The sequence below is a fragment of the Pyricularia pennisetigena genome (assembly GCF_004337985.1).
Source record: "Pyricularia pennisetigena strain Br36 chromosome 4 map unlocalized Pyricularia_pennisetigena_Br36_Scf_9, whole genome shotgun sequence".
Taxonomy (NCBI): domain Eukaryota; kingdom Fungi; phylum Ascomycota; class Sordariomycetes; order Magnaporthales; family Pyriculariaceae; genus Pyricularia; species Pyricularia pennisetigena.
The window spans coordinates 358726-383726 of record NW_021940921.1 but is presented as its reverse complement, the minus strand read 5'-3'; the positions used below and the strand labels follow the sequence as shown (position 1 = coordinate 383726).

The following is a 25001-nucleotide window of genomic DNA, read 5'->3' as shown; positions in this document are numbered from 1 at the left end:
ACACAACAAAACAAAAAAATGTTTGCTACTAAGGCCCTTCGCCAAGCTGCTGCGCACGCAGAGCGTCAGCCCCTTATCAAGTTCATCGGCAAGAGGAACATCCCAGGTAAGCAGAAATTCTGATGACGGTCGCCGTCAATTCGCACCCGAAGGCTCAGTGCAAAAAGCCGAGCTTCCGAATCCTTCCGACCTGAAAAGCTACCGAAAGCACTACTACGAAAAGTAGCTCGCTCGCGCAATTTCTTCGCCTTTTTTTTTTTCCCCAGGCACCCAAACATAACTAACAAATCTCCGTCCCAAACAGCCTCAGTCGACCACACGCCCCAGCCTCACCCCGCAGCCCCGGGCAACATCCTCCCCGGCAGCGGCGCCACCACCTTCAGCAAGTACCGCGAGCACGCCCAGCAGTTCGGTCCCCTGCGCAAGACCATCAAGTCTGGCGACGAGGGCCTGGTCGGCGGCACCTCGGGCCACGATCTCGGCCCCGTCCAGCCCAGCAAGAGCGGCGTCTTCTTCGACCGCAACGAGCTTCCCCCCAGGTTCCACCGCCAGCCTCTCAGCATGGCCGAGATCGAGGCCATTGAGACCGGTGGTGCTGCCCTTTTTGCATGAATGAGAGGAAAGCAAGAGGAAAGTTGCGGCCTTTTCGACGATTGGCTGAGCAAAGACAAAAAAGACGGGCGACGCAAGAGCGCCTTGTCAGATGTGGGGGAGATCACGAAAAAAAATTATGACGAGAGACTTCAACTCGAGAGTAGCAGGAGACGTCAAGAGCTGGGAACTTGACGGTCACAAGAATTTGGGGTCAAGGCGACAAACAAAAACCCCCCCGATGGCGCCGACGCCAACCTCCGATTATTCGACGGGAACACCATCGGCGCCGGACAAAGCAAAAAACAAGCGTCCGGAGTCAGAACGGCAGCGACGGCGTACATGTTTTATTTCTTAAACCTAAAAAAATTGGGATCCAAAAGGCGTCACAAAGATACCACGAAAATACGGAGGGTCGGTGTACGAGGTACGGGGAGCGCAATGACGATCTGACCCTCACCGAGACTTGTCTTCTTTTTTAAAACCCCCCTTTTTTTTTCTCACAAACATCTGTATATACTCTTGCATTACTTGGATTTCATGTTGCATGACGGGGCAAGGCATAGACATGTCGCCTGGGTCAGTTTTCCTAAAATGGTTTTTTTTTCTGTCTTGGGGGTGGTTTTACTCGGATTGAGCGTTTTGAAAGACATAAAGAAGCAACTATGCTAATGGCTCAGAAGGCTGCTGCAGGCCGCGAGCAAGTATATAGCAACCTCGTCATATTTTTAGTCCATCTCTCTCTCTAGTTCTGGCAGTTTGCTTCTCCGATCCTTTCTGTGTTGCTTTGTGCTATTTGTTATTTTCAGGACCACTGCAAAAAAATCGTTTCCAAAGTTGAATTTGATAAATTAATGTACAACTGACATACTGTCCTGTACAATAGTATCCGGACCACCAGTCTTTTCGAAGAGAATACATTTTGTTATATCGTAACACCCCAAACCCCCGCTGCTATGGCGCAGCAACCAAAAAGGTTACAAGTTTGCCCCGGTGTCGGAGACAAAAAGAAGAAGCAAAAAATAGACAAGAGAAAAGAAAGATTCGTCCCATTACTCCGAAGTGGCCATCCAGCCTCTCAACCGCTCACCGTCTTTTCATAAAACCTATGCCCATCTTCACACGGAATCACCCGCGATAAAAGTCCCATTGATCCTGACGCCCGATCTCTGCATCTCGAGAAAGTTTGGCGCTGAGGCGGCCGGACATCCGACGCCCCTGACGCCACTGAGGCTCTGCAGGACGACGAGCATGGCGTCGGCGCGGACGCGGTTGGTCGCGGGTGAGTCGTCTGACGCATCGTTGCTGAACACGACGGGCTCGTCGACAAAGCTGCCCACGGCGATTGCGTCGCGCAGGCGCGAGAGGAAGACCTCTCGGTCGGGAGGGCACGAGCAGGGTATCAACACGATCTCGGCGCCCGTGAAGCCGTCGCACGAACCCGGCTGCTGCGCGTCGCGGTTCGTGTTGGGTATCACGCCAAACGAAGGGACCAGGTCCGGGTTCAGATCGCTGCGACCGCCGTTAGACAGTGGAGGGGGAGGCGATGGTGACGGGGATGGCCTGTCAGGTGTTGGGGTGAAGATGGAGGGTTCTGTTCCGGAAGGGGCGTCGGCTGGGGGTGGGATGATTATGACCGGTAGGGTTGTACTTGACTTTGGCGCTGCCGCTGCCGGTTCTGGCGCCGAAGCTTTTTGTGATGTCTCTTGCGGAGATGATGACGGCTTCATGAAATGGGGCTCATTGGCTGGAGTTTGCTGAGGTGTTGTCCCTGAAGCTGTCGATGTTCCGGCTGAAGGGGTCTTGGGATCCGAGTTGACAAAAACAGGTTCTGCGCTGGTGACGTTTGAAGCCCTAGGATTCAGAGGCGCGGCCGCGACAAGCGCCGTGAGGCTCAGCAGAGCGAGACCTTTGGGAAGCCGCATTCTGGTTTGGTTGGTATTATGGTCTTCTATCCTATGAGCGTCAAGGTAGGATGCAACGTTAAGATGGAAGATGGTGGGCCTGCCGGAAGAAGCGAAAGATGAACGAATGAGTTGAATAAGAAGGTCGCTTGATTCTCTTTAAGTGCGCATTTCTGAGGGAACAAGCACGACTGCTTCCTTATTTTGCCGATGCCTCCTTTCCACGATCTTTTTTTGGATGGCGGATTTCGATTGTCGGTCTCGTTGTCGACCGGTTTTCCGTGATGGTCCCGGGTATCCAAGGGATGGCAAAGAACAGGCTGTTGTGGTGAAGCTCCGGGCAGGATACGGCACGACAGTCTTGAGAACGCTTCGAACTGCACGGCCGGCGGCTGTTGAAAATTAAAAGTGACGGAACGGAAGTATCGAATATATTATTATGTACTTCTACACCGGGCAAGAATGGAAGATGTTTGGGGGGCGAAGAGAAAATACAAAACATCAAAGGTTGAGCTACAAGCTGGAGCGAGCTGAGAATGCGATTCATCAAAGTTTATCTTCTTTCCTTTTCTTTGGACTTTTCCCTTTTTGGCGCCTTCCCTCTTGGATTACGCATCTATTCCGACCAACGACCAGGCCTGATATGGCAGGTACGGCCGTGATTCGACTGGGTTATAAGCGCTGATCCCAAATGCAGGGGGGGCTGGTTCCGCGAAACGAGGACCCAGAACACATGCAGACGCCGGGGGTCGGAAGCGCTCGCTGACTGGCCATTTGGATTGAAACAAACACTCGTCCACTAAGCGAAGTGGTATTTTGTCAATCATGAAACCTGGGGTTATCACGTAAATTGGAGTTTGAAAGGAACTAAACCTGCTGCTGGCCTGGCCGGCTCAGCTTTCCGTTTTTCCACTTTTTTATTATTTGTCTCTCTCATTTTCTCCCTCTCTCGACTTGACGGACGCAGTGCACCAGGCCGCCAAAGTTTGGGCCAAGGTGCGCTTAGTTTTTTTTTTTTTTTTTTTTTTTTTTTTTTTTTTTTTTTTTTTTTAAAAAAAAAAAAAAAAAAAAACTCGAGACAAACTGGCCATGACGAAATAGAACTTTGCCTTCCTCCTCGTAAACACCCCACGCATTCACGGGGACCTTTGTACCACCACCATTCTTCCATATATCTCCGCAGTCAAGCGGCTTGACGGCGCATGATACCCGAAGGTACCTAGTTGCTGGCGTCCAACAACTGTAGTAGCGCTATGATTATAGTAATAACGCTCATTGTCGCTGTTGAACTGAACCAAAACCCTTCATGCAGAATTACTTCATGCAGCAGTCTGATGCATCTCTATGCCGAATTTTGGAGTACGCTAGGCCACGACAACAATTTGAGGCCGGAAATTGGAATAAATGTTATGACTTCATAAACCCTAACCCGCTCTCAGGATGTTAATTCCTGTAAACCGCCGTCCCTGTCAAGGTCAATTCCCAGAAATTCCTCGAACAGTAACGCCGAATTTTTGAACAAAAAAGATGATATTCCAAAGCTGGTTCAGAAACGCCAGATTTCCGTTACATAATAGTTAACAAAAATTGGAACAAGACGTATGTATGCCCTTTTTGACGTTTAAATGGCGTTAATTTCGCCGTATAGGATTGAAAAACTCCGAATTTTCTTGGTGTTTATTTCAACTTTGAACTTTTCGCCCAATTCATGGCTAGACAGCTTCAACTTGCTCGTTACCGTAGCGATTTCGTTTTTTTTTTTTGTGCGGATGCTAACTGCTCTTTCTGCTTTTCAAAGATGAACTTGTGTTTGTTAATTGATTCCTTGTGCTTTTTGCTGTTTGCACCCATTCGGCTTAGCTCCTGCTCGAGTGATTTAATGGGTTGATTTCAAGTTGGCGTTTGTGGTTTGCTCTGCTTCAAGCTTTTTGTGCATTGCCGTTTTTTCTTCTTCTAAGGCCTTGTTTAAAGCTAATTCACAGGTTAACTTTCTGCTGCAGCTGCATAATGCCAATATAGTTGTTGCAATTCGTCTATTAAGGTGGGATGCAGCCATCCGGATATGTATCGTGTACGTAACAGCAGTCGTGGCTGTAGGTGGGAACAAATTTCAACAGATGAAAAAAAAAAGAAAACTGATAATTTTTCTACGGCGCTGCAGAGAGGCTAACAGATCAATGGCTCCCATCTTTGCTGCATCCATGCTGGAGCGTGGTGTTGGTATGAGAGTCTGTCAGGCGCGAGGGTTCCAGGCATGCATCTGCTCGCCCACAAATCATCCCCCACGTAGTGGCCACGGAACTGCCCGAAGTTAGGCAATGCCGCAAGCATCTTCGCGTCCTGCTGTAAGTCTATGACCTAGAACCGGGATCAGGGCCTTTCATGTCAGGCTGCTCATCCTTTAATTTGAGGCTGGTAGCTGTTCGCCAAGGCTTTAGGGAGAAGTGTGCTCTGCCGCTTGTCGACTGCACATCTAAGCTAGATTCCACATTAAGAACATTTGCTATTGTCCCCGCCTGTCTATCAGAAGCCAGTATCGAACCTATAAATTTTATCTCGGTCTAAAAGTTACCAAGCCGTTAAGCTCGCCAGCCCCGTGTCCAGCGTGGTATGCTTATTTCGACCACGCATTCAAGTGAACAAACCACGATCGAAAAGAAGGCCAGGGAAAAGACGGCAACGCCAGTTGAAACGGTTGCGAAATGCATAGCGACTGGCTGGCTCCGGTGGAAAGTATGTATTTTGCTGGTGGTTAATGTAATCTAAATGCAAAATCACAAGGCAAAAAAAGAGATTAATCGGCTTCAAGTGCTAAAGCGGACGGGCAGAAATGACTTGTGGTTATGGAGACTATAAAAAGATAGGGATGTGAGCTTCAAGTGAGAAATAACAATCGTAACAAGATGAGTCCAATTGAAGGGTAAGTATATTGCATTGCAACTAAGGAATTTAATCGTGATAGATACAAGTAAATCTTTTCTTTTATAGCAAAGAGAATATACCCTTTATATGATATGTTTTCTGTTTTAACACGTTATTTGCTTTTCTTAGGCAGATATACTAAAGATTCATGCAAATATAAGCTACGCATTTATTTTTAAACTAATGTTCCTGTGCTGTAACTTCTTCCAACTGTAATACAGTATCTTTAACGAAGCCGAGTACGAATGTGCTGCAATTAATGTAAGCATAATTCTAAAGTCAATTTTATATATTATTAAAAGGGCAGAAGCAAGTTGTGCAAGGAATTCTATCTTTTAATTATTTATATAAAGTTCGATAGATTGTTTGAATATTCGAAATTCTTAACTTGAAAATCATTCACTTCCCACCGTCAGCTTTTTTTCTTCGAAATAGTGTAGTAAACATAATTATTAGCCAACGTATGTATGTAATTAGAGCGCCAAATATTTCCTATACTATTCTGGCCTTTACTCGTTTAATTCAGGAAGGGCAGGCGGGGTTCCGTACATTCCAATGGGTATGGTCGTGTGTATTGGAATCAGGGTCGTCAGTAGGATTGAAGTTGTGTATTCACGTAAAACCTTTTTACAGTTTTCTAATAGAAACCCCTTGTGGGCGGTCAAACCATTGTAGCAGAGACTAAATTCGGAAACAAGCCAAAGATATTTCGATGGCGAGAGATTTTCGGGATGGTTTCGCTGGCAGCTTTCTGGCGATACGCTAATTTTTCTCGTCAGCAGCTTCTTCTCGACTTTTGCCAATACCTGGCTGCATAACGACATGTCCCAACCGGCTGGATCCAGCATTTTCGGCTGTACCCTACCTCAACTCTGCCCTTCGCTACGGCCTTACCCAACATGTACATATCCAAGGCAGTCGTCCTCGCCCTACTTGGAAGTATTAATGCGGCCGATAGCTCCAGCTCTAACAGCGCGGTGAACTTTTCCGATTCCTGCGGCAACATTGTAATCAAGGGCACAACGCTGCAAGCGGACTGCACTCGCACTGGTGGAGCTGGCGGTCCCCCCTCCACGATCGACTTGAGCAAGTGTTTTGCTGTTCAAGATGACGGGAATATTGATTGTGGAAAAACAGGGTAAGTGAGCCGGTAATCTTGGGAGTGCCAAATTTTTGGGGGGCATTTTGCTCATTTGTGGCGATTTGACGCATTGCATGGCGTTGCTGGGGAAGAGCAAGTAGAGGCAGGGAGTTTTATGGTTTAGGTTTTCTTCCGCACAACGTTTCTTTGATATGTTTTGCCTCTTTTTCAGCCACTTTATCAGAGGTACCACGTGGCTGGGCCCATTCAAAAACTATAAAGGCTTCATCGAGGCATGCAGGGTGAAAACATTCAGAAACTAAGCAGCAACATAATATCTTGTGATATTTTTCCGGGGTGTCCTATAGCAAAGGTTAACTAGTTAGCTCTTCGCTCCTCTGCAGGATTCTTTTCGTGTTATGCGCGCTCTGTAGCAACTGGAAATCAAGTGGCTGGTCAAATGTCTTCTTGAACATTAACGGACACGCTTCTGGAAGGCGCTGCCCTGGTTACTAGGGCTGTTGCTGCTCTGGTTCATGAGCATGTGGCAAGATTGAAGGACAAGGTTTGGTTTCTTGCTGCCAGGTTTGAATTCTACATATGCGTACACGAGAGATACTGCATTCGTCGTCCTGGTGACAGAAAAGAGTGATGCACGAGAAGGCATGAGCCTCGTGCATTTTTTCCAAAATTGATATATCTTTTTTTTGTTATAAATACCGCCATCATGTCCCGTAAACTTATACCTCTTTTCAAACACCATCGACCCCATAGCTCTAACTCGCATCCATACTTGGACTTATCATCTCAAAATGGATAGACGACTTGAGGAGTCGGCAGAGTTCCCATCTCTGCCACAGCAAGGAACTCCCATGCCACCTCTGGCCCAGGTGCAGGGACAGGAAAGCCCAGTGCAAGCCCCGCCGACAGGGACAACACCACTGGTATTGGGACCGCCAGTGCTACCATTAGCACTGACAATACCGCCTCTGGGACCACCATCCTTGGCACCACCGTCCTCGGCAACACCACCGGTAGGACCACGGCTGCCCCCGCCGCCCCAGCCGCTGTGGACAGCGCCACCGGTGCCAGGTCCATCGCAGCCAGCAGGGCAAGTGCGGGCATCATCTGCAGCAGCCCGATCGACTCGAGGCCGGCCAAGGGGGGCAAGGAAGGTGCAGACAGGACGAGGTGGAAGCGCGGCAGCAACCGCAGGACCATCGGGGCCACCGGCAGGCCAGTCCGCAGTGCCAGCCAGCCGAGCAGGGTCAGCGAAAGGCGGGTTGACAAGAGGACGGTCAACAAGAGGAAGGCCCAGAGGAGGGGCGGCAAGAGGAGGGAGACCAGCACCACCAGTCCAAGCCGCAACCTCGACCCCAGCGGCGGCTCCGAGACTGCCAGTTGACACGACCAACCCGATCTTCTCGGATCTGGATTCGGTCGTATCAGCACCCTCGGCTCCACCACCCAACCTCCAAGGCGTCCGGCTCTTCATCCTGGCACGGGCACACAGATACGCCGCAGACCCTGCTGCGACTGATCTGACGCTGGATCAGGCGGTGAGGGAGTTTGTGTCGCTCTTCTCGGCCGACACTGACATCGACCATGTGCTCACGGACGAAGTCATGGAGGTGCTGAGCCGGCGGTTTGGCGGACCGGTGTTGTCGGGCGGTTCTGGCGGCGCTGGGGATCGGAGCCCGACACTGCCGCGGATTCGGGACACGGTAGTGCGGCAGGTTCTCGAGGACCGGCTCGCCGACAGGCACGAGGCGGAAAGGCGGGCGCGGCCGGACACTTATACCCCATATCGGCAGTGTTCGTGTCGTGTCTTGCCGTTGCCTTGTTGGCAGTGCGGTTATGGCCATTCTCATGAGGGTTCGTGAGAGGCCGGCAGTGGTGGTGTTTGCTTGGTGGCGGTCCAGGCTTGTGATGTGTGGAAAATGTGGGTGATATTTTGGGTTTCATAGATGGGTTTTAGGTCTGGTAAAGCATTTTCTGAACATGCAGTCTCTGGTTTAGCTCATATCATTGTAAAGTTTGTGAGACTGATTAATACACGGAACCGCAAATTATTTTTATTACTCCTATCCAGGTACTAGCATCGTATGTTTGCGTCACCCCACATGGAAACAAAAACTTTGCGATTCGTGCGCAACACATGTACCATGGCTCCGGTATTTGGACTTGGCTGCAGCTTCGGGGTGGATGAAGATCCGGAAAAGATATTTAAGCTCCGTGGACCCCCTGTCTGACAGGGGGGCCGCGAAGCTTAGTCCACAATGTCTATGCAGCCGGAAGAACATAACCGGGGAGTACATATATACTTTCTTTTTCCTTTTTACTACTAGACCTGTGCAGTCTATTTGGACAAGTACAAAACCTACGCAACGAGTCAGAATAGAGAGATGAAGATTCTGGCCGAATATCCGCTGAGATAATATACTCCAACTTAGTTCAGACTTGGTACACAGAACAATGTGTATAAATTGGGGATGCCGATTGCCGTTCTCTCGAATGAATCCAACGCGATAAACTCCATTCTCTTTCCTCTATCGACAAAGTATACATCCTCACTGTATACATTATAAAAAAAGAGAAAAAAAGAAGATAGCACTTGTTTTAACTACAACAAGAAGGGGATAAAAAATCCACGATGCGTTTCCTTACTATCACGTCGTTCTTATCCTTGGCGTCTCTGGGCATGGCGAATGTGGGAGGTAATAATCCTCCTCCCCCTTCCCGGATGAAAACAAACATTCCTCCTCATACGAAGCCGAATGGCAGAGCTTTGACCGGAGTTTGGTGCTGACTACCCTACCTGACAATCAGGAGTGTGCACCGACGATAGAGATTGTCACTGCGATCCCACGCTAAATATGCCAATGATCTGCGACCATCGTAAGGATCTTGGGCCACTACTCCCCAAAAAAGGAAAGAAAAAAAAACATTTACTGACGTTGCGCAGCGGGTGATACAAGGGGACTTACTAGGACCTGTATCCTCGCCAAGGGCACATGCACATGACCTGGTGCGACTCGCTTAGGAGGCTGAGATGGCCAAACAGCCATCAGCTATTATGTATATATATATATATATATATATATATAAATTAAGGCCTCTGGGCCTGATTCATCACACATAGACACGAATCACTGCTCCCTCCCCGTCAGTCGATACCACACCGATTCCATCTACTTCTGCGTCCTGGCAGCTACAAAGTCCACCAGGTCAAAAAAGCTCTTTTTGTACCGCCGCTCCATGGTGGTCCGGTTGACGGTCTGAAGCCCAAAGTGCTGCTCGTAGTCCCCAAACTCCCAGTTGTCGACAAAGCTCCAGGCAAAAGCCCCGGCCACGTGCACACCGTCCTCCCATATGGCCTTGAGCGCTTCCGTCAGGAAGCTGAGGTAGTAGTCGCTCCGGGGGTCGTCGAACTGCTGCGCCGCCTGCGTCGCCAGCCCCTCGTTGGCCACGGGGAACCCAAACTCGGTGATGACGATGGGGTGCCGGAACGAGTTCCACAGGTAGTTGAGGTAGGTCCGGAGGTACTTGGGCGTCATGTAGACGTACGAGTGCGACCTGTACCCGATGTCCCAGCCGTTCGTCGTCGTGCTGCTCTGCTGCACGCAGTATGGGAACAGAGGGTCGGACTGGTTGGCCGCGCAGGCCTGGATGCCTTGGGGCGGCGCCGCGATCACCGTGGCCGTGTACGGGTCGACGCCTAGAAAGTCGGCCGTCCCGTTGAGGTACGCCAGGTCCGCCTCACTCAGCCGCACATAGTCTGGGAACGTCATCTTGAAGGCCTCGGGATAGTCCTTGCCCAGGAAAATGGGGTTTGCAAACGTGGCGACCTGAAAATCGTTGAAATGGTTGGCGGCAGTCACATCCTCGGGTTTCCCGGGGTCGCGCGGCACGCCAAAGTTGTCGTTGAACTTGAGAGAAACTTTCCCGCTGCCCTTTATCTCGTCGTGGTAAAAATGGTACAGGCGGGCGTGGGACTTGATGACGGTGTCGATGGCCTTGGCGTTTTCGCTCCACAGAAGCGGCTCGTTGTAGGTGAACCACACCGGCACGCGGTCGGCAAAGTGCGTCATGACCACCTTGCCGTAGTGCACAAAAGCGTCCTGAAAGGTCTCGTTGCTGTAGGCGCCATTGTTGTACCCAAGCCGGGACTGATCGGGGTTGCGGGGGTCCTTGTAAAACTGTAACGGCGTGTCAAAGTGGATGAGGGTGATGTGAGGCTCCATGCCTTTGGAAATAACAAAGTTGATGAGGTCGTCGTAGTGGTCCAGCCCTTGCTTATTGACGGGTGTACCCTCGAGCGCAAACGGCAGGATTCTCGACCAGGGGATAGAGAAGGAGTAGTACTTGACTCCCATGGCGGCCAGGCGCACGATGTCCTGCTTGTAGAGGTAGTAGTTCTCATTCGTCACGTAATTAGGCAGGCCTGGGCGAAGTGGGTTGGCTGAGGCCAGATCCAGGATGGCAGGTGCCCGGCCCTCGTCGGCTATGGCGCCCTCTATCTGAGCAGCTGAACCGGCAACGCCAAACTCAAAGTCCTTGGGGAAATAATAGCAGTCCTGCGGCTGAAAGTACCTCGGAGGTGGGAGCACAAGCTCGCTTGTGGGCACCGGAGTCGGGGAGACGGTGGTCGAATACAACCCCCGGCTGGTAAAGTTGGGCAAGGAGGCTCGCTCCCACAGAGCCGACCAGGCGGCTTGCCCATATGGATCGGCAATATCCGCCGGGGTTGCGGTGGCGTCTGGGTACCAGTTGCCCCAAGTAGTAGTCGACAGACCCGGGAGAAGGTAACTTAGCGACTCATAAGGCGGAGCGAAGGTCTTGGTCGGGCCTGGAGTTACAGCCGTAGCCGTGCGCACAGTCTCAGTCTGGGTAAAGGAGAACTGCGTGAACGAGTAGACTGGGCTGGCCGTGGCGTAGTAGGCGTCTGATAAGCATGTATCAGGTCGCCGGACAGGTCCATCGGCGGGCAGGTAGATCTGCTGCGCCGAGACGGCAAATATACAGACGAATAAGAGGCTGACACTCTTCATTGTGGATTCTCAAGACAGGCCGGGCTCTAAAATGCCAATGCAAAAGGCAGATAGATGCCTTGCAGAATCTCACGGCTGCCTGCTTCGGTTATACACACTTGTTTTTATATTTGCGGGCTTAACGGGATAACAAGGCCGGGTTAAGGATTAACCGCTTTGTAAGCGATCAAAATAACGAATGAGGGTGATTGGCATTGGATCCTTCCTCTCTATTCTCTTGCAAACTTTGAGTGTCACTTCAAGTGCGGAGATAGAGTTTAGCTTTTCCATTTGTCAACCCCCGTACCTGGAATACTCGTGCCAAAGAAGAAGCCCACCTTGGACCCTAGGTTGGCGCACTGCGCAGAAATGAGACAATGGGACGCTGCATGAGCAGGAGGCGTCGGCATGGCGAACCGAACCAGATATATGTGGGCATGGTGGACGTCATGGATTCGGCGATCGGAAAAGTGCTTGATTGTCCATGAGCGGTAATCTTGCCGAAAGTGCATTGCTGGAAGCCACACCGATGATGGGCGGTGGCAGCAGCGTAGGGCAAATCATTGCCGTCCTTGAGCTAGCTGACGTGTCGCACATGATGGAAAAGTCCCCTTCGTTTCACGATGAAGAAAGGCCATCACGAGCTGGCAGCTGTTTGGGTTGCGTGCCATTTGAGAACGGCCCCGAAAGGCCCCAAAGGGCGCTGTAAAGGGCCAAGCCGCGCGGAAGTGATATATGAGAGCTTTACAACATGGAAAAGGACTGTAGCGAGATCACTTGGGGTCGAGTCCAAATATGTCAAGTACAACTGATGGCATCTGCCTGAGACACAGAATGTGTGCACACGCACGAAGTTGACCGTGAATTGATTGATGACAGAGTGTACACAAGCACAATCGTAAGACCCGTGGCAGCTAGCTCAAGAACGCAACAGGGAGTCACGTGGTGGTCGGTCGACCTTTGTAGACCAGACACAAAGTCCCTGACAGCTCACCGGCAGACTTTAGCGCGCAGTCCACTGGCTGTGCCTTTGCCTGAACAACCAATGGCTCGGTTCAGGTGAACAGCCGATGGCTCGGTTCGGGGAACATGTTGGCGGAAGGAGTCGGGCTACCCCTGTCGACTGATGGTCCCCCGTACCCACACCAAAAAAAGCTTTCCTGAGATTCCCCGCAGATTGCTGGAGCGCCCTACTCTCTAGAGCAAGCATAGGGACAAGGGCAACCCATGTTACATTCAGTCCACTAGACGCAGAGCGAATGAGACAATTGCCTTGCGAACCACTTGCTCGCCGTTTGAGCAATGCCGAGTCCATGCATCTTCACCCTTGGAAGGCTGGCCAAGGTCTTGAAGAAGTCGGTCCATGCACTCCAGGCCGAGTCTTTTTGTTTCCTTGCGCAAAGTCTCCCAGGTGCTGCGGTCGAACCTGGCTCCCAGATCGTATAGTAGACGGACCATGGCATCGTCCTCTCGGAACACTGCCAAGGCCAGGGCGTCTTGGACCGTCTCCTCACCGTGAACGGCCTCCAGGTCTTGGTGCTTGCCATCAATTTTGGCGAAAAAGTCGACTATGGTTTCAACCAGCCTTCTTGAGCCGCTGCTTGCTGCCGCTACCAATGCCCGGTCAGGTTTGGAGACGCCGTGAGATAGCAGAAAGTCGACAGAGGCGTGATTGCCGTCCAAGGCGGCCACGGAAAGCGGGCTGCGAAACTTGGAGAGCATATTGGCCGGGTCGCATTCGTCCCCGCTCCTATCCAGAGGTAGAGTTTCAGGTATGTCTTTGTTCTCAAGGTTATCGAACTCCCTTGCCTCGTCATGGGCGAGTTTATAATTGCTCGATGCTATGGCAGGTAGGGCTTCGATGGCATATCTGTCGAACAGAAATTCCATGATTTCGACGCACCCCCGCCTGGCAGCAATATCCAGCTGAGAAGGGAACCACTTGCGTAGCAGCCAGGCCTCTTTGGTCAGGCCCAAAATGGGCTCTTCACTAGGCAGAAGGGAATGACCTACTATATCGTAACATCTCCTGTAGACTTCGACATCGGTAGTCCGACGCATGCAGTCATGTACGAGAATCCGCATCCAGCCACCTCTAGGATCGCTACCAGCATCCCACGGGCCGGCTATCGGTGGGCCTTGGTGCAGTTGCTCAGTGGTGAGACCAAACTCCATGATGTCACGTGCGCCTTGGGGGAAAACGCAGCTCCCTGCACACTGAATGGCTCTGCTGCGCAGCTTGTACATGCTCCTGCCGGGCTCCTGTGGCAATGATGTGAGAAATATAACGCAACGGCAACTTCCTCCGAAAGCTGCTGCGTCGAGAGGGGCAAAGAAGGGGCAGCTTGGGCGGCTATAAACACAAAACAGGGTTAGTTTAGCTGTCCTCCTCACTGGAGGGGGGGGAAAAAAAAGGTATGTTAGGGTCAACAGGCAACAGAAACTCACCGCGACGGCAGCGGTTTACCGTCGTTCAAGCTGTCACGCACAAGCTCCTGGACAATCTCGAGCTCGTCCAAATAGGCAGCGGCGCTCAGCACGGTTTCGCGAAATGCCCTGGTGGCCTCCTCGTCCCTCTCTAGCCTTGCACGGTTGCCCTCGTCGACCGTGAACTCTGCAAAAAAGGTGTCACGGAAATGCGTATTGAACGAAGATATGTCCATGAGCGGCAGTCTGGAAAGCCGGAAGATGACGTCATGCAGCTCATCCTCGGCTTCAAGTTCAGAAGCAACGGCCCGGTCGGTCCTCCGCAACCGCATCCGCATCTCAACGATGCGTTCGGCGACGCGCCTCATCACACGCAGGCGCCTGGTGGCCGGCGGGCGCCGGAGGTGGCGCAAACCCCAGTCGCATGCTCGCTCTGGTCTCGGCCCGCCGGTCAAGGGTCCCAGAGGCTCCACTTCGCCGCGGACGGCGTGTTTGATGCGCCAGGCGAGGTAGCGCTGCCAGAAGATCTGGGCGGATCCGTCGGGCCTGTCCAGGCGGCCCAACCAATAGGTATTGTCGGGCAGGCCGGCGACGAAAATAACGTTAAGAATGCCGGCGGACCAGTCGCGGCTCACCAGGCGTAGACGCAAGGCGCGCTTGAGGCCGCGCACGATGACGGCGTGGGTGAGGATTTGCTCGAGGATTTCGGTGGGGAGGTGCGGGAGGGGCATGTTGGGCGGCGGTGCGACACTGACGATTTCATAGCGGAATGCCGACCAAAAGAAGATGGTTGAGACGAAAGCCCGCCTGCCTTCAATGTGGCTGGTGTATGTCCGGGGATTGGCAAGTTGAGCGAAACTGCTTAATGTAAGGTATAATTTATTCATTCATTTGAGTGAATAGTTTACCTCAACAAACCGACTTGGGTCCGATGATCCTACTTTGCTTGGGGTCGTGACATTGGATGCATCTGATGGTGGATTGGTCCCGCTAATTTGGAAACTTGAACCCCTCCAAATAGGGCTAGAGCCGAACAAGGTACAACGCCAAGAACAACTGGGTGCCTGCAGGAAGGAACGGGGATTAGCAGTCAGGCAGCGCACTAAGCAGTCAAAAAGAAAAAAGAAATAATCTTGTTTTTATTCCCATCCTTGTCCAAATACTGATAACGGTCAACGGTTCGCTAAAAAAAAAAAAAAAAAAGATAGGTCAGATTTTTATACAAAGGACAGACAGCATTGTTCGTAATGCAGACAGATTATGAATCAAATTTCCAGATTAATCTATTTTATACACATTTCATCCAAAAACCACCAATTCACCATTCCATGTTGCACCGCCAGGCCCCTCATAAGGTCGAACAAATTCCCGCCTAGAATTGATCCAAGGATGCGGGTTTCAATATTGTAGCCTGCGCCGGCAGTGGCGACAATGGCTGCTGTAGTCCGAAACACATAATAATAGATCTGTCTCCCCCTACAACCCCCCCTCCAATCCTCTCACACGCAAGCCTCGACCTCTTACAAAGCCAGGGCAGCGAGGGCGGCAGCACCGATCCAGCTGACAACAATCTTGCCGTTGGCAGAGTTGGGGGTCTTGGAACTGGTGGCGCTAGCGGCCGAGCCTGAGCCCGTAGCAGTCGAGCTGGAGCCCGAAGCACCTGCCGATGTAGGCTTGGCGGTGGTGGCGCTGCCGCTGCCGCTCGCGGTGGGCGAAGCTGTAGCGGAAGAGTCAGCCCTGGTGCTCGAAACGGCAGTCGACGAGCCAGATGCAGTCTTGGAGGAGGAAGAGGAGGAGGAAGAAGACGAACCCCCGGTGACGTTGAATTGGTTCTACAGAACAGAAGCAGATTTCAGGGTTAGCAAGCTGCAATAAGTATCACAAGACAGACCCGAGGGGCTTGGATTGTCGACTTACCGACTGAGCGTAGATCTGCTCGGTCTTGGTGCCGTTGGTCAGGTTGATGGTGAAGCTGTTGCCGGCGGGGAGCTTGCCGCTCTCGACCTCGAAGGAGCCGTCGCTGGCCTTGACGTCGGAGGCGATCAGGATGTCGGTGGGCGGGTAGGTGACCTTGTTGGAGAGGTAGATGTTGAAGGTGGGCTGGTCGCTCGAGACCGACTCCCACTTGATGGTGTGCTTCTCACCGGCGCTCCAGTTGGTGTTGGAGTCGGGCGAGGTGACCTTGAGGGCAAGAGCGCCCGAAGCGAGGGTGAGGAGAGCCAGAGAGGAAACCATTTTGGAATTAGTTGGTGGTATGTTGTGTTGCAAAAAAAAATATTAAAGATCTGGATTTCGAGAGCGAATGACTGATAGTTGGAGAAAAACACAAAAAGCACCTTTAACGATCGCGGGCGTGCTGTTGGACAAAGTCTTGGCGATGGGGATAACAGAACGCGTTCCCCTTGCGCCGGCAGCGCCGATGTACGTCAACTTTATATCAAAGTACTCCCTAATAAAGTGGACCAACAAGGACGCATCCAGGCATGACGTATCCTAATTTTAACCCACATTATCGTCTTTCTCTGCGAATCAGGGGGGGTGCCAGGCAGGGTTCAGCTTGTTTTGTGCAGATACGAAACTGCTATTCATCAAATCGCATTGACCGACTCGCTGTCAACTCGTGTTAGTGGAGTGTGCGATAGTAAGGGCCCACGGAGAGATCGTCCGAAGCACCCTTTTTTTTTTTTTTTTCTGTCTCTCTTTCCTGTGTTCTTCGTAACCCGTTGAGAATGGCAAAAAAATAGGAGACGCCGAGATAACCGAGGAAAAAAGGAACCCATGCTATACTGTTCTAATCTTATCTTGTACCACCACCCATCATCTATTCTGTCGCATGAGCAACCTTTTCTAGATTCTCTTGTCATGTTGCAATCGGTGTCAGTAATTGCGCAAAACCATGTCGCCAAACATGGCGCAAACAATCACTCACCCCAGAGCGTGCGCAAACATCAAACTCAGGGAGGACTGAAAGCGGGACGTCAGCATTGCCGAAAGGAATCCCATGCCAAAACAGACCAGCCCCATCGTCGCCGATGTCAACACGATGTGCTGGGTCGACAGGTCCACAATAAAAAGCGCGGAGGACATGGATATGGCAGAACCCACCATGTCCCATCAGTACGTTGCCGCGCGCCGATATCACCCACCATATGTCTTTTTTTCAGCCCCAAAAAACTGTAAAGTACCATGGAAAGGAACACGATGGCTCCACCAGCAACAGTCAGCGCCAGACGGCGCTCGGCTTTTTCCTCCCCGTCTTCTGGCCTGACGGCAAAAGTGGCGATGATGCGATACGACAACAAGCCGCAGAACAGCACAACAAGCAGGGGGGTTCCGGTCCTCGTAAATATGAAGACGGATCCGCCCTCGCCTAGAAAGAAGCTTTAAACCTCGTCGTATCTCGCAGGCCGCGTTGGCAAAAAGCCACCCCTGCAGGCTGTAGAAGAATGACGACAAAAGCACCATTGCTAGCCACAGACAGATGAAAGAGACTCCTCGGAAGCTGGACTACTGCATCCCTTACAGCACCTGTCCAAAAATAACGCAACGCGACAGGGGTATTTTTACACCGCGTTTTGGATCGCGTTACCCTCCCAAAAACTCACCCTTTTCAATCCACCACAACTCAGCCAAAACATGTCAGACGAACGTACTTTTGGGCTTGCCTTGACCGGAAACCGCCAAAAATATAATAAATTCAAACCAGAAACACGTGCCGCGATGGTGCAGGCGAGGACGCTGGGGCAAAATTGTCAAAAAATGGCCGACGCGTTCCAAACCACAAAATCTACAATCCTGCGTACAAAACGTAAATGGAACGAACACCGTACCCTTTAATACCTACCTAAATCCGGCCGGTTAAAACTATTTACGGAAAAAAATACCCGTAATTTAACGCGTATAATGCGAAATACCCCTAAAATTAATTGGTATACCCTCCGCACGGAAATGCAAAGGGTAAATAACCGTTTTACCTACCGCAAGCGCCTTAAAAAGCAAAAAATCCTGCATTGGAAGGCTAAAAAACGCATTTTGTTGTTTTAAGGGTTTGTTAAAAAACGCTTAAAATTTATATATAATTGGGAGGGTAACGAAAAAAATTTGACTGAAATACGTATATATAAAATAAAGCTATTCCCAATTATTAATAACGCGTATTTTATAGGTTATATATAACGACAAATGCTCGGTATATAACGCCCGTTTAAGGGGTATATTATAGGTATTCGGATACCCAAACGAGCGCTACAAACCAGAAAATATACATAAAACAACGCACGGCAAACCCTCGATTACAATTATATTTTAGGCATACATATGGAAAAGGGGTAGGTCCAAGCTAATCGTTATGCGCCGGGACGAACGGCCAGGTAAAAAAGGAGGTTATTCGTCCCAAAGCTATATCAACGCGTTAAGGGAAGGTTTAATCCTTATATATAACGGAACGAAGCGATTTTAACAAAATAACGCCGGTATATATAAATCGGTGCAAACCATAATTTGGATCCTCAACAACGCGATCGAATTAATCGATTGGCCGTTTCACAACCCAGATATTAACCCTATAAAACACGTATGGAAACTGTTAAAAAAAACAATAGAAAAACAGCACCCTCATTTTACTAAATTAGGTGAAAGTAGGGCCGCGATAAAGGAATTTATCAGTTTGGCCCAGGTTACGTGGGATGGGTTGGACCAGACCAAAATCGATTAGCTACTTGAATCTATGCCCCGCAGGATTGCAGCGGTGCGCGAAGCCGAAGGTTGGTATACCAAATATTAAAAAGCATTGAGATAGTTTTATTTTCATGTATTTACTTTATCTGTAGCCCTAAAATTGAATGTGTGGACTTACACCAAAGTTTGGTGGTGCAGATAATAGGGGGGGTTGACCCCTGTCGCGTTGCGTTATTTTTGGACAGGTGCTGTAGCAACACGTGAATCCTTTTTTTTTTTTTTTTCGGTGCCGCCGGCTCGTGTCGAGTACCGTCCGACGCTGAGAGCCTTCGCGGTGTCATGTGCGACTCGCTTTCACGTATATTTAGAAATATGAGTACTGCATTGACGACTCTTAGGCAGGCGAGCAGGATGAAGCAACCCCTCCACGCCCAACGCCGACTGCGCGACCCTCCCGCCTGAGTGGTACTTGGCATCCTGGCCGAGTATGATGGAGGATGAAGCGGTCTTGAGCAGTACGTGAAGATGAATCTGTAAAGGAACCGGCCCCAGGTCAGCGGTGCCTGCATGCTGAGTCGGGCAACTCACAGCCATCAACCATTCTCTGAAAAAAAGTACATCTAAAATTGGGCCACATCGTCAGCGCTCTCTCATGTTCGTCCATAGATTCTTTGGAAATAAAGGACTCTTTGACTACGATATCCTGGGCACGAGTCCAATCTGGCGGCGGACTCCGACTTGGCACGATAAAGTTAGGTAAAAAGTATAGGTCCACATTCAGGGGGGCAAGATGAACTTAGGTTTACTTACAGTTCACCCCATGTAACGTCAGCGCATCGCTGACAGATGTTTGACGCGACGGGATTATCCCAGACAGTAGGCGCTGCAGCACCAGCTAGAATATAGTCAAGATCGCCACGGTTCCAGGATGTGGAATAACTGATCAGGTCTTACAGAACAAAGCCTGCCAGCAATGAAAGATCTGGAAATCCCATCCCTCGAGGCCGGCTCGTGAAAATCAGATGCCGAGCAAGACTGCTAACGTCTTTGCGGAATGCTGAGTCTACAGTAGTTGGCATTTTCTTGGTCAACTTTGACCGTCCGGGTTGTCAAGCAAGAAAGTTAAAAGTATAGTCATCTATATTGCGAATATTGGCACCCTGCCAGTTTTGGCCTAATGGGACGCATATTATTCTAGACGGGCAAGTCCGTGAGGATGTTCTGCGCGCCTTGTTGTGCTGTTGATTATGAATGAATGAGCAGGCAGTGAAGAGGATGAGGCTGTTATGAACCAATGACGCTAGGAAGCGATTTGCTCCATTGTTCTCGATTGAAACCGTGTTAGGCCAGCTAGCTGTGCGTCGGGGCTTGATCGAAACGAGGATACCAAAGTGCATGAAAAGAAGCATGCGCTTTTTTTTCTTTCTTTCTTTTTTTTGCATGTCAAGTGTTTAATAGTAGCCGATGGTGCTTTACCGGTCCAGAATACAGAAACGTAATCCAGATGAAGATAGTATATTTAAATGGGACATGTACGACCTTACCCATCTTGCAGTTGGACATGTAATCACAACCACTCACTACTTGATATCATCAAAGCAGAACGAAATTGGTAGCAAAGCTGTTGATTCGATTTGAAACGACACCCCAGACGGGATAATGCTGTGTAGAAGTTTGAAGCCGAAAGCAATTGTAGATCCAAATCTTTCGCGCATCTCCAGCAATCTCGGCGTGGAACTTGCTAGCTCATTTTTCATAAAAAGCACAAACTCTCCGACCCTCTCCCCGTTGACAGAATGTCACATAAAACTCATAACGACGTATCATGATGCCCCAACAACTCCCCACACATGCTTGCCGACTTGGCTCTCAGCAGGGCTGACGGTTTATCTATGAAAAGCCGTATCAGCAAATGGTATTCCTCAGCGTCGCCAACAAAAGGATCAGGATGGATTCCTTTGCTCCTCTTCTGTTCCAAATACCCATTGCACTCTCCCCATCGGTTCATAAAACTCACTTTCCGTGGGTGCCGCAGCTCGAGCAGGAGCAAGAAGCGCCGCAGGTGCAGTTGTCGCCACACATGTTGGATGTTGAGGTTTTGAGTCTTTGGGACTTTTTGTTATGAGTCAGGGTTTTGTAGTGGTGATGATCTGATGCAGTGATGTATCGCGGATGATCTAAAAAAGAAAGAGAAAGAAGAAGAGAGGAGAGGGGAAACAGAGATGGAGGGGCCTCCTTTTTAAGTCCAATTATTGCGTTCTAACCACACCCACTTGGGCACAGATGGACGAAGGAAGGGTGGCGTATGTTTTTTTTTTTTTTTTTTTTTTTTTTCTAAGATGGAGGGGACTTCGGGAGGGAGGGGGAAAAGCAGAAGATCGAAGAAAATGCCGCGGAGGTTAGCGTGGGTCCATACAATGACTTGTGTCAATCACGTTTGTCCACGCAACGCTGTCTGCCGAGCTTTAGCACCAAGGATGTAAGCAGCAAAAGGTTCTACCGGGGAACAGTAGTTTGCGTGCTTATCGCAGCCAAACTTGCCACCGGACGTAGTCGCTACAATAATAGCATATCAGCTCTCAGGACTAAATGGCGCCGGTCCATATCTTGGCACCCGCATACTCCGGACCGTCACCGCTACATTGCTCATGAGGGCATGAGCAGATTACCAGATACCGGCGGATATGTTTTCTTTGAAGTCTTCCCCCACCGCCGGTTCGTTTTGAAGATCCGGGTCACATAGAAAGAAAAGGAGAACCAAAAAGAACCGGGGATGACCGGTCGCGACGCGGCGCGTACGCCCGGCTCAGCTTGGGAAGGGTCGGCTGATCTGGTTGGTTCGGGTGGATCATGCCTCTCGGGGTCTGCAGACCAGTTTTCTTTTTGCTTCTTTGCAGGGTTAGGTAAAAGGACCGACAAACATGCGGACGTCGGACCACTCAAAGGTCATATCCTGCCAAGGTTGCGTGGGGTCCCGAATGTCTTTTGTTGCCAAAGGACTTTGATGTATATTTATTTACAGGCAAGCTTGGCAAATTCCAGGCAGGCCACTAAGGTTGGAGTCAGTGGTGGTAAAGTTGGAGAGAGACTTTACGGGATCGGAAAAAGTCGCGGGCTTTGATGTCTGGAATGTGGAGGTGGCAAAATATGGTGGTGTACAGGGTAGAATCGGGGGTGGTTTCAATTGGCTTAAGCGTTGTGGGATGCAATGAATGAATGTTATGGCATGCATGCATGCAGGAGGCGTTTCCATGATCAAGTTGGTTGTGGAGAAGACCCTGGCTTGGCTAACCAGTTGGACCAGCGCGGGTAAGATGGCTTGCTTTAGTTGACGTGCATGCAGTTTGCTATTCGTCGCCTCGTGATCAAAGAGTGAATGAAGTAATGATACGAAGTCCTGAATGATGGGATTATCCCATGTGCAATCGACCCCGCACTTGGCCTGAGTACCGGTTGTACCATGTGGGCGATCGGATACAAGGAAGAAGGGCTTGGGAAAATCAATGATAGAAAGCAGTCGGGCAAAGGACTCGGATGTTTACCGAATCATTTATTGCAGCTGTCGACGAAGTAGACCTGGGTTTGATGGCTTTGTTTACGATCGATAGCGAGCAGAGTTGGACTCGATTCAGCGTGACTTACAGTAAGCGAATCTTTAACACTGTACCTGCAGTCTGCTGTGAATTCTTGCTTTGGTGGTGGCCAAGGTAGAAAAAGTAAACTCTGAAAGGAAGTACGAGAAAATCACGACAAAACATCAAGTTGAAAAAGTCAAATACCAAGAAATCTTTATCCCATTCTAGCATTACTCGACATATTTCCCCGCGAAAACTCGGCGAATGCCTTGTGGTCTCATGGAGACCTGTTCAACATGTATAGAGCTCTTTGTGCAAAGTCGTTTTTGTTGGGGTTGATCATGTTTGTACGACCGCGAACGTTGATCTGATCGACGCGAGAACGGCAAAACTCGCTTGCTACTGAGAATGAACCTAAAGACAGGTTTCGGCTTCCTGTGCCATGCGGCAATTCTCGCTGCGGCCAGTCTGTCGAGCAGGACTAACTCGATCGAAAAAAAATGCCCCGAGTTTGCCGCCTCCTTATCGGACCTCCCCACAGGTAGCAGCGTCTCGGAGTCCACGTTCGTTCCAGCCAACTCTGTTATCATAGACGGAACCAACAACAGTCTGGCCTTTTGCCGCATCTACGGCAAAGTCGCCTATCCAGGCAACAACACGGTCAACTTTCAGCTGTGGCTGCCGTCTAAAGATGATCATAATGGAGATTTCCTCGTTGTAGGAAATGGCGGCTTTGGTGGCGACATGATGGAGGACTGGATGATGCAGCATCTGCATCTCGGCTTTGCCATCGCTGCCGGGGATGCTGGTCACTGTGTAACAGACAACGGTGGAGAAAGAACCGGGCGTCCGGGGCTCGAGCTGCCGTTCATGCATGATCCCGATCAGCTCCTCGCCTGGATCAGAAATGGCGTCGCCGCCATGACGCCAACAGCACGACACTTAGCCGACGCCTTCTACTCGCCGCTGGTCACGAAAAAGGCTCTCTTCTATGGATGCTCCACCGGCGGCGCGCAGGCATATGCGCTCGCACAATTCCACCCGGGGCTCTTTGACGGCATCGTCGCGTCCTGCGCACTAGATTCCTTCTCCCGCCTCATGATCGCGTTTCTGTGGAGCCGCGACAAGACTAAAGGCAGGGCCGAGTTGTCTCTGGACACGCTGAGGATGATCAGGCGTGAGGTGCTGGACAGGTGCGATGCCCTGGACGGCGTAGTCGACGGCGTCGTGGAGAATCCGCTGGCCTGCGACTTTGACTATCGTTCGCTCGCCTGCGCCGACCCCCAGGGTCCTCCGGGTCCTCCGGTCCGCTGTTTGACCCGGGCTCAGATGAAGGCAGTTGAGGCGTTCTCCCAAGGGCCCCGAGACGCTCGCACCAACGCCACCATCTACCCGGGATTTCCTCTCTCGACCGAGACGGAATGGGATCTCCAACCGGCCTTGCTGGTAAACCAGTTTGCCACACCGCTCATGCAGAATCTAGTCTTCAGGAATCTCACATGGAACCCCGACATGTTTGATTTCGGCCAAGACCTTGACCGGGTCGAACGCGAGGCGGGTGTCTTTATCGATGCCAGCAGTCCCGACCTGTCAGCCTTTCGCGAGGCCGGCGGCAAGATGATTGCCATCCAAAGCTGGGCCGACCCGATGGTAGGAGCGATGCATGCGATCGACAGATTAAAGGCAGTCGAGGAGAAGGTTGGAAACGACCAGGTAGTCGGCGACTTCTTGAGGCTGTTCATGGTGCCCGGTGGTGGACACTGCACCTCGGCCAGGTCCTACCCCCAGGTGCCGGGGAAATGGCACTCCATCGAGGCTCTGGCGGCCTGGGTCAATTCGGGAACGCCGACCGAGGAGATATTAGGCACCGACCCTGCAGACACAGACAAAAAGAACAAGACTATCAAGCTGTGTCCATGGCCAAAAACGGCCAAGTTTCTCGGGGGCAACTCAGATGATTGGACCTCTTTCAAGTGCGAATAGACACGTTTTTGCATTTAGTCTGGTCTTAGCTGCAGCTCTTCTTGTGGTGCGCAAGCTTAGATCAGTCATGTCTCTTTCTCATTTTGTCTTTTTGGGGGTTGTGCGGTTATTTCCGGAAGGGAAAAACCAGATACATCCCAAGTCTGTAGAACACCGTCGTCCAAGAATTTGTTTTGGCTGATCAATGTACATACTATCCACAGCATAAACATGCATTTTCCAGATTTTGCTAGTCACGGATGTTGCTCTTTGATGGGTTAGGCTTATCCTGACTGCACGTGGTTTCGTTTGCCATTGCCAATGGAAGCACGGATGCAGTGCACACCTGCCAACCTACTTAGCTATCGTAAGCATTTAATTTAATCCATCGGTCCGGCTATCAAGTCCTTAGCCAAGGCACCCATTGTTGGCTAGCTCACCTTGTGGCCTTAAAAACCAAATTGCTGCAGACAAACTTCACATGCCAAAACAACAGGCACATCACCTTATCACTTGGCTGCAACAAAGCATTGATGAGGATGGGGGATTCCCGCAATGCAACAAGCTCCATGACATACAAAGACCGGAATTTATTTGGCCGAGATGTGTAAGCGCAGAGGCCAAAAAGGGCAGCTGGGAAGATGCGGCAGTGGCCGAAGCGGAAGGAAATCTCGCTGCCCGCGGCGCAAAAGAATGAATGGTTAGTTAATTTGAACAAAAAGTTAGGAGCCGAGATGGGGGGGCGCGCCCTAGAACCAGGGTGCGTCTTTGACATCCCTTGCATGCCGAGCCTCGATCCAGACGTCGGGATTGTAGCTGTCATTTCTCGGCG

The 25001-nt window shown here is 50.7% G+C and overlaps 9 protein-coding genes across 9 annotated transcripts; 4 read left to right on the top strand and 5 right to left on the bottom strand.

Annotated features, from left to right (window-relative positions):
• Positions 1-18: 18 nt before the first annotated feature.
• PpBr36_10148 (uncharacterized protein) lies at positions 19-612 on the top strand (the record flags this gene model as incomplete). Its single annotated transcript, XM_029897262.1, has 2 exons — positions 19-106; positions 305-612. 2 exons carry the CDS (start codon positions 19-21, stop codon positions 610-612), a joined length of 396 nt encoding a protein of 131 aa, XP_029744269.1.
• Positions 613-1709: 1097 nt separating this feature from the next.
• PpBr36_10147 (uncharacterized protein) lies at positions 1710-2516 on the bottom strand (the record flags this gene model as incomplete). Its single annotated transcript, XM_029897261.1, has 1 exon — positions 1710-2516. One exon carries the CDS (start codon positions 2514-2516, stop codon positions 1710-1712), a length of 807 nt encoding a protein of 268 aa, XP_029744276.1.
• A 4709-nt stretch (positions 2517-7225) lies between these two features.
• Positions 7226-8381, top strand: PpBr36_10145 (uncharacterized protein; the record flags this gene model as incomplete). The annotated part of the gene is made up of 3 exons (XM_029897259.1): positions 7226-7232; positions 7359-7853; positions 7900-8381. 3 exons carry the CDS (start codon positions 7226-7228, stop codon positions 8379-8381), a joined length of 984 nt encoding a protein of 327 aa, XP_029744278.1.
• On the bottom strand, positions 7944-8363 carry PpBr36_10146 (uncharacterized protein; the record flags this gene model as incomplete). The annotated part of the gene is made up of 1 exon (XM_029897260.1): positions 7944-8363. One exon carries the CDS (start codon positions 8361-8363, stop codon positions 7944-7946), a length of 420 nt encoding a protein of 139 aa, XP_029744275.1.
• Positions 8382-9689: 1308 nt separating the features above from the next.
• On the bottom strand, positions 9690-11549 carry PpBr36_10144 (uncharacterized protein; the record flags this gene model as incomplete). The annotated part of the gene is made up of 1 exon (XM_029897258.1): positions 9690-11549. The coding sequence occupies one exon, from the start codon at positions 11547-11549 to the stop codon at positions 9690-9692; it is 1860 nt and encodes a 619-aa protein (XP_029744277.1).
• Positions 11550-12764: 1215 nt separating this feature from the next.
• On the bottom strand, positions 12765-14686 carry PpBr36_10143 (uncharacterized protein; the record flags this gene model as incomplete). The annotated part of the gene is made up of 2 exons (XM_029897257.1): positions 12765-13881; positions 13977-14686. 2 exons carry the CDS (start codon positions 14684-14686, stop codon positions 12765-12767), a joined length of 1827 nt encoding a protein of 608 aa, XP_029744272.1.
• Positions 14687-15475: 789 nt separating this feature from the next.
• PpBr36_10142 (uncharacterized protein) lies at positions 15476-16190 on the bottom strand (the record flags this gene model as incomplete). Its single annotated transcript, XM_029897256.1, has 2 exons — positions 15476-15787; positions 15873-16190. 2 exons carry the CDS (start codon positions 16188-16190, stop codon positions 15476-15478), a joined length of 630 nt encoding a protein of 209 aa, XP_029744271.1.
• Positions 16191-16956: 766 nt separating this feature from the next.
• PpBr36_10141 (uncharacterized protein) lies at positions 16957-17329 on the top strand (the record flags this gene model as incomplete). Its single annotated transcript, XM_029897255.1, has 2 exons — positions 16957-17072; positions 17176-17329. The coding sequence occupies 2 exons, from the start codon at positions 16957-16959 to the stop codon at positions 17327-17329; spliced, it is 270 nt and encodes an 89-aa protein (XP_029744274.1).
• A 5286-nt stretch (positions 17330-22615) lies between these two features.
• PpBr36_10140 (uncharacterized protein) lies at positions 22616-24190 on the top strand (the record flags this gene model as incomplete). Its single annotated transcript, XM_029897254.1, has 1 exon — positions 22616-24190. One exon carries the CDS (start codon positions 22616-22618, stop codon positions 24188-24190), a length of 1575 nt encoding a protein of 524 aa, XP_029744273.1.
• Between the last annotated feature and the right edge of the window lie 811 nt (positions 24191-25001).